This window comes from Mangifera indica, unplaced genomic scaffold (genome assembly GCF_011075055.1).
Source record: "Mangifera indica cultivar Alphonso unplaced genomic scaffold, CATAS_Mindica_2.1 Un_0003, whole genome shotgun sequence".
In the NCBI taxonomy this organism is placed as follows: domain Eukaryota; kingdom Viridiplantae; phylum Streptophyta; class Magnoliopsida; order Sapindales; family Anacardiaceae; genus Mangifera; species Mangifera indica.
This window is the reverse complement of record NW_025401095.1, coordinates 672,249-679,416: the sequence shown is the minus strand read 5'-3', so window position 1 is coordinate 679,416 and position 7,168 is coordinate 672,249. Positions and strand designations below refer to the sequence as shown.

The 7,168-nt window shown below is 34.2% G+C and overlaps 1 protein-coding gene across 1 annotated transcript; it reads left to right on the top strand.

Annotated features, from left to right (window-relative positions):
* Positions 1-1,403: 1,403 nt before the first annotated feature.
* LOC123205269 (DNA-damage-repair/toleration protein DRT111, chloroplastic-like) lies at positions 1,404-5,808 on the top strand. Its single transcript, XM_044622188.1, has 2 exons — positions 1,404-2,392; positions 5,083-5,808. Exons 1-2 carry the CDS (start codon positions 1,541-1,543, stop codon positions 5,377-5,379), a joined length of 1,149 nt encoding a protein of 382 aa, XP_044478123.1. The 5' UTR covers positions 1,404-1,540; the 3' UTR covers positions 5,380-5,808.
* The last annotated feature ends 1,360 nt before the right edge of the window (positions 5,809-7,168 follow it).

Here is a 7,168-nt window from a genome sequence, read left to right as displayed (position 1 = left end):
TCGTATTTTTCAGATTTTTGAAGAATTTTTTGATTATTGTCATTCTAAGATATTTCAACTTTTAGAATTCGAATTTCAGTTTCGTTTTATCGAATTTCACCGTTTTACGAGCTATCGACTCGTATTTTTCATATTTCTGAAGAATTTTTCTATTATTGCCATTCTAGGGTATTTCAACTTTTAGAATTCGAATTTCAGTTCCCTTTTTTTGAATTTTACCGTTTTACGATATATTGACTCGTATTTTTCATATTTCTAAAGAATTTTTCGATTATTGTCATTCTAGGGTATTTCAACTTTTAGAATTCGAATTTCAGTTCTTTTTTTTTAATTTCACCGTTTTACGAGATATTGACTCGTATTTTTCAGATTTCTGAAAAAATTTTCGATTATTGTCATTCTAAGGTATTTCAACTTATAGAATTCGAATTTCAGTTCTAGTTTTTCAAATTTCATCGTTTTACGATATATCGACTCGTATTTTTCAGATTTTTGAAAAATACGATAAAATTGAAAGAAACAAAACTGAAATTTGAATTTTAAAAGTTGAAATACCCTAGAATGGTAATAATCGAAAATTTTTTCAGAAATCTGAAAAATACAAGTCAATATCTTGTAAAACGGTGAAATTAAAAAAAAACAGAACTGAAATTCGAATTCTAAAAGTTGAAATACCCTAGAACGACAATAATCAAAAAATTCTTTGGAAATATGAAAAATACAAGTCAATATATCGTAAAACGGTAAAATTCAAAAAACGAAATTGAAATTCGAATTCTAAAAGTTGAAATACCCTAGAATGGCAATAATAGAAATATTCTTCAGAAATCTGAAAAATACGAGTCGATAACTCGTAAAACAGTAAAATTCGATAAAACGAAACTAAAATTCGAATTCTAAAAGTTGAAATACCCTAGAATGACAACAATCGAAAAATTCTTCGGAAATCTGAAAAATACGAGTTGATATATCGTAAAACGGTAAAATTCGAAAAAACGTAAAATTTCATTTATAATGCTTCTACAATTTTTAATATCAAAATGCTCCCCAAATTTTAATAACATTTAATTTGACCCCTCAATTATTTATTCCTAAAATTTCATTGAGAAATTTATAATGCTCTTATAATGTTTACTATCAAAATACCCCCTAATTTTATTAAAATTGCATTTAACCCCTTATAGTGAGTGAGGAGGTTTATATAAATGAGAGGAAGGGTAATTTTGGCATTTTAGAAAAAGTTATGGGTATTTTTGTTAAGAATAGTGAATTTGGGTATTTTTACTTGAAAATAGTGACTTTGGGCAATTTTGCTTAGTGGGAGGGTATTTTGGCCATTTTTAATAATTTCCCTAATAAAATTATAGGGAGTTAATTGAAATTATCCTTAAAATCACTAACCGCCCGTGGATTCGATGGATTTGGTCACGACTTTCTGCTTCTGCGTTTGCTTCTCAGCTCAAACGAAATCTTTCCCAAAATCCCATTCTTTCGAATTTCAGTCTCAAACTCTAGGGTTTTAGTCAATCCACGTGTCGAAATGTTGGGTGGGTTGTACGGAGACCTTCCTCCACCCTCCGATGACGATAAGCCAACCACCACCACTGCTAACGTCTGGTCCACCGCCGCCAAGATGGCGCCGCCCACTCTCCGCAAACCCTCATCGATTTTGGCGCCACCACAAACCATCCTCAAATCCCAATCCAAGCCCAAAACCCTAAATCCCCAAACCAAAGGCCAAAACTCCCCAATAATCCTTCCGTCCCCCGTCAATGCCACGTCAGCTCCCCCTCAAACGGCCCTCGTCGGCGTCACATCCACCGTCATCGAAGAGTACGATCCCGCCCGACCCAACGATTACGAAGAATACCGAAGAGAACGGAAAAGAAAACAAATGGAAGCCGAAATGAGGAGGGAATTGGAGAGAAGACGGCAAGAGGAAGAAGAAAGAGAGAGGAGAGAAAGAGAAGAAAGAGAGCGAGAACGGGAAAGAGAGCGGGATTTGTCTTCCAGGGTGAATATTTCTGGAGAGGAAGCGTGGAAGAGACGCGCAGCTATGAGCAGTGGGGGTGGAGGGGTGCCAAGGTCTCCGTCCCCTCCGGGGAATGGGGAGGGAGGTGGGTTTAGTATAGGGAAGTCTGAGACGAGTGGGTTGGGAGTTGGGGCGGGCGGGCAAATGACTGCTGCGCAGAGAATGATGGCGAAAATGGGGTGGAAGGAGGGCCAGGGGCTTGGAAAACAGGAGCAGGGGATCACGACGCCTTTGATGGCAAAAAAGACTGATAGGAGAGCCGGGGTTATCGTGAATGCCAGTGAGAACAAAGCCGAGAAGAAGGTTAAGAGTGTCAACTTCGATGGGATGCCTACCCGGGTTTTGCTCCTGCGTAACATGGTATGGATTATGTTCAAAGGTTTTGTTTTGTGCAATTTATTGGATTGTGGATGATAAATGATTGATAATGAGCTTGATGTGAGTGACATTACTAGCAAATTGGTAGATTGTAGAGATAGGGTAAAGATAAAATGAGGAGTAGATGTTATAAAGATTAAGCTGGAGATATTGATGGAAGGTTTAAGATTTTTTAATGATTGAATGGGGTTTGTGGGATATTTCTTATGTAGCATGTAGCACATTAGATTGCTTAGCTGGGTTTTATTTTGTCTGTAGAGCCTCTTGGCTACCTAGTCATGGCCATATTTGAAAGATTTGGGCAAACAGACTAATATTTAGAATTTTTGATTTACTATTAAATTTATGTACAAGTATAATACTTTGAACTGATACATATTAAGATTTCCATTGCTCTCGTCTTCTCTATCATTTCTTTAGCAAGGTCCATCACTTCTCTTTCTCTGTTTTATACTTTTTTCTTTTAATCTTTTTTGTTTTGTGCTGTTTTATTTTGATAATGGTTTTGTACATGTAGGCTAATTTGTAATAAACATAATTTTTGTTGGATACCTAATTTTAGTTAGCCTAATGCTGCCTTGATGCACTTGGAGCTTTTATTCTACTACTTTGTGGATGGTGGTATTTTTTGTCCCAATGGGGTGGCAATTCTTATAGTATTTTCTGTGTACAGTGTATTTGGTAATAATCAATTATAAATATTTAGAGGGTACAATACTTTTCTTGCTTGTTAGCTATGTGTTTGTTGAAGCATTATTTAAAATGGACAGGTCTAAAATCATGTGTTGTGCACATTTTGTTTGAAGCTAGAAAATATTAGAAGAATAGGATAAGTCTAAGGTTATTTTTGTCTTTGTTTCTATTATTATAGGGTTTTATTTTTGAAGTATATTTAGAATGCTATTTTATTTAAGTTTTTTGAGATTTTATTACTTGTTTGATTTGGACTAGGATTTTATTCCTTAAGCCTAATTAAGGCTTCTATTATTATTTTTGACATGGCTGATTTATGATAGAATAAGAACATTGATTTTTTTTCTCCTTATTGATTATCTTTTCGTCTCTGAATTCTTCTAGTTTTTTCCCCCTTTTCAGTTATCCCAAATTTATCCTTCTCTTGTTCTCCCTATCTCTCTTTTAGTCTATTTCTTCATTTGGTACTCTATAGCTAGGTTTGTTTAGTTATTTGGTTCATCATATCTATCCAAAAAAGGTTTTCCTTTGTTTTAAAACCATTTATAAGTTCATGTATCAATCATTAGATTTTGTTGATAGGAAAAAAAAATGAAAAGTTAAGCTAACACATTTCAGTATGTAAATTTTGTGCCAATGAAAGCTTTGAGTTCAGGATGGACAGTAAATTTTTCCTTTTTTAGTGTTATTTCTGCTGAAGCTCATCAATCTAAACGATTCAGAGTGACCTGGAACAAACATTTTTGCTTTCTTTTCATCCTTATGGTTGTTTCCTAACTTGGTTTAGACCATTACTTGATTGTTGATTTGTGATAGTGAAGAGATGGAATGAACAGGAACAGTATTAAACAATGCATTTTAATTGATGTGGCACCTAGTTATGTTTAAAGCCACAAATTTAGACAGTTGTAAAGGTTCTTTAGTTCTTTCTTAATTTCTGGTGATCATTGGTCCTAGTTGCTGTGTTATTGCTGAACTTTGCACTGTTTTCAGTTACTACTTGCTTCTTCTCATAGTGCATTACTGACTCTATGCTTTGCTTAGCAGACAAAGCTGTGCTGTTATGGTCCTGAGTTACTCCAATTTCAATATACTTGTCTCCTTCTAGTAACATACTTTTAACTCTTAGTGTATTACTGTGTTATATCATTGTACATTTACCCATCAACTTGAGCTTAGGCTAAAGTGGTTACTTGACATGGTTTAAAATCATGTTTACTGAATGGTCATATGTTGAGAACCCCATATCATAATTGAATTATAATGATACCTTGGTGTTTGTATTTTTGGTTTTGGCTTTAGTTATATTTACACGCATTTGCATGTGGCAGGGCATGTTTTAGCTTTATTCAGTATTGCACTTACCTGATAGTTTAAGTTCTTTTGATCAAGTAGTTACATGATTTTCTTTTATTGTTCATAATTGGAAGGGCATAATTGGATGAGGCGTAATATGTTAAATAGTTCAAACCCATAGCTATTGCTGGGTTGAAAATCTTTGAATCAAATGGCATTGGGGTTGTAAACTTAGCATAAAATGTAAGAATAGTTACAAATTCTTGCGTCAAGTTGGCAGTTTTACGCTTCTGGGAGTATAGTGTCACTGTTTTGTTGAATGATATCATGCTGAAATCATTTGAGTAGTTACTGAATATATTCAATTTGTAGTCCCGTCTTCGTTCATGCATGCAGCACTGCAAAATACTATGTAACTATAATAATTGTCTTAGAAGATCATAGAATGCTTTCCTTTAGGTGCCGTTGGTGTTGATTTTTAATTCCTATGCTGGTATATGGTTTCAGATTGTTGAATTCTTTTACTTTTTCCTGTATGAACTTTTCATTATATTTTCCTTGTAACTTCGATTTCTGAGTTACAAATCAAAATTGTTGGAAAGTATAATCTGTATTATTTTTGCTTGTGATGGCTAATTGAGACAAAATAGAAACAAGTTCAGTACTGAATGTTCTTTTCATAGGTTGGTCCTGGTGAGGTAGATGACGATCTAGAAGAGGAGGTTGGATCTGAATGTGCAAAGTATGGAACAGTTACACGGGTTCTCATATTTGAGATTACAGAACCAAATTTCCCAGCTGATGAGGCAGTGAGAATATTTGTGCAATTTGAAAGATCCGAAGAGACAACAAAAGCATTAATTGACCTTGATGGTCGGTTTTTTGGTGGTAGGGTGGTGCGTGCCTCATTTTATGACGAGGAAAGATTTGGTAAAAACGAGTTGGCTCCAATGCCTGGGGAGATTCCAGGTTTCACCTAAGTAACAGGAAGTTGTTTGTGATTGCAAGGCAAATTTCTCTCTGGACTTTGATGATAAATTTACTTCTAGGACTAAGATATGGTTTTCATTTAAACAGATTGATGAAATTTGGCACTGCTGTGAGTAGAGCATTCAGACCAGGAGTAGCTTTTACTTTATTTTCTTTTCTCTCTGGCAGTTGGTTGGAATTATGCTTTTGTAACAAATTACAATTGTGTCATGGGTTTATCCATCCAACCAATATGGGTAGGTCCCGGTTATCCAAAAAAAAAAAACATATGGGGCATTTTTATCAACTTTCAGCAAAGTTGTTTGCCAGGAGTTCTACCAAGTTCAGTGTGGTACTCTAGTTGAGTTAGGATTAATCAAAATGATATTGTTTTGATATGTATTAATTAAAATGATATCATTTTAACAAATTTGAATTGAGTTTTTTTAGTCTTACAAGTTTAGTAAGTTGAACATCCCCAAACTCGAGCTTGAGCTCGACAATGGAAAACCTTTGAGCTCAAACTAGCTTAAGTTGATCTCATAGCGGACAAGTTGGAGTTGAGCTAGCAAACAAGTTCAAGCTACTTGGTGCAACTCTAGCGTTAGCAGTAAGACTAGATATTCAGACATTCAAAAAAGAAAATTTAGAAATTAATCACTATCTAGATGAGAAGAAATTCTTGAAAAAAAAATCATACATACATATACAAAATGCAAATGGGTTATTTCAATAATCCACTACTTCCTTAATATATATATATATATATATATATATATATATATATATATATTTATTTATTTATTTATTTTGAGTAGATAAATTTATAAAATACATATAATTGTGTATTTATTGGTGTAATAAATACGTGTAATGTTACTCTGTCTATCAACTCCCAACCCAATTTCCTAGTTTTCCTTTCAGAACTAATTGATGAAACTTAAATGCAGAGTGCAAGTGGAATGTCACCAAAACCATTTTTATTACCTGAAAAGTTACCAGTAACTTTGCTGTTGTTGTTGCTAATCATGGGTTCTCCCACTGACGCATGGTGTGAGGATGCGGTGGTTGAACATGTTCCCCCTTCCCCTCTTTTGCTTAAAAACCCAAGTGGATCCATCCATATATGGTAAAATATCAATTGGCAGCTTAGTTGACCTGAGTTAAAAACCCAAGTAGATCCATCCATATATGGTAAATGGCACTTGACAACTTAGTTGTGCAAGACCTCGGGTTAAAAACCCAAGTGAATCCATAGTTTAGTAAAGAAGAGCTAAACCCTCGTTTGGGTGAAGCCAAAAGAAAAGTCAGAACTAAACTCATGTATAACAAATGTTAATTGGTAGTTTATTTACACTAAATCCACTTTTGGGTTAGTCAAGAAGAGTTAAATTCGCTTTCGGATAAATTTCAAATTCAATTACACTAGAGCGAAATGTTAAAATATATAAGTCACACATTGACATTAGTTATATAACGATGAAAAGTTATGTAACGGAACGGACTTAAGTCATTTTTAAAATAGATCGCTAAAATATTATCTTTTTAGTATGTCTTATCTTTGTCACTTATGGAATAAATTCTATGAGAAATGCAAAGTTATTTGATTCTCTCATTTTTCTTAGCTTTAGGCATAAGCAGATAAATACACTCAAATTTTGCATTGTTATAGAATCAACTTTATTAGTTGTCATTTTCTTCCAAACCCTCGGGGAATATTAGGGGTGGCATAGTTGTGCACTTTTTTGGAATGCATTTAGAAGGTAATATCCCCATCTAAAAATGTGTTTGATCTCATGA

What these genes read in the sequence shown, in the direction of transcription:
- LOC123205269 (XM_044622188.1), top strand. Translation starts at nt 1,541, where the DNA reads ATGTTGGGTGGGTTGTACGGAGACCTTCCTCCACCCTCCGATGACGAT. An exon ending in TTTTGCTCCTGCGTAACATG is followed by an intron (nt 2,393 to 5,082) that starts GTATGGATTATG and finishes TTCTTTTCATAG; the next exon opens with GTTGGTCCTGGTGAGGTAGA.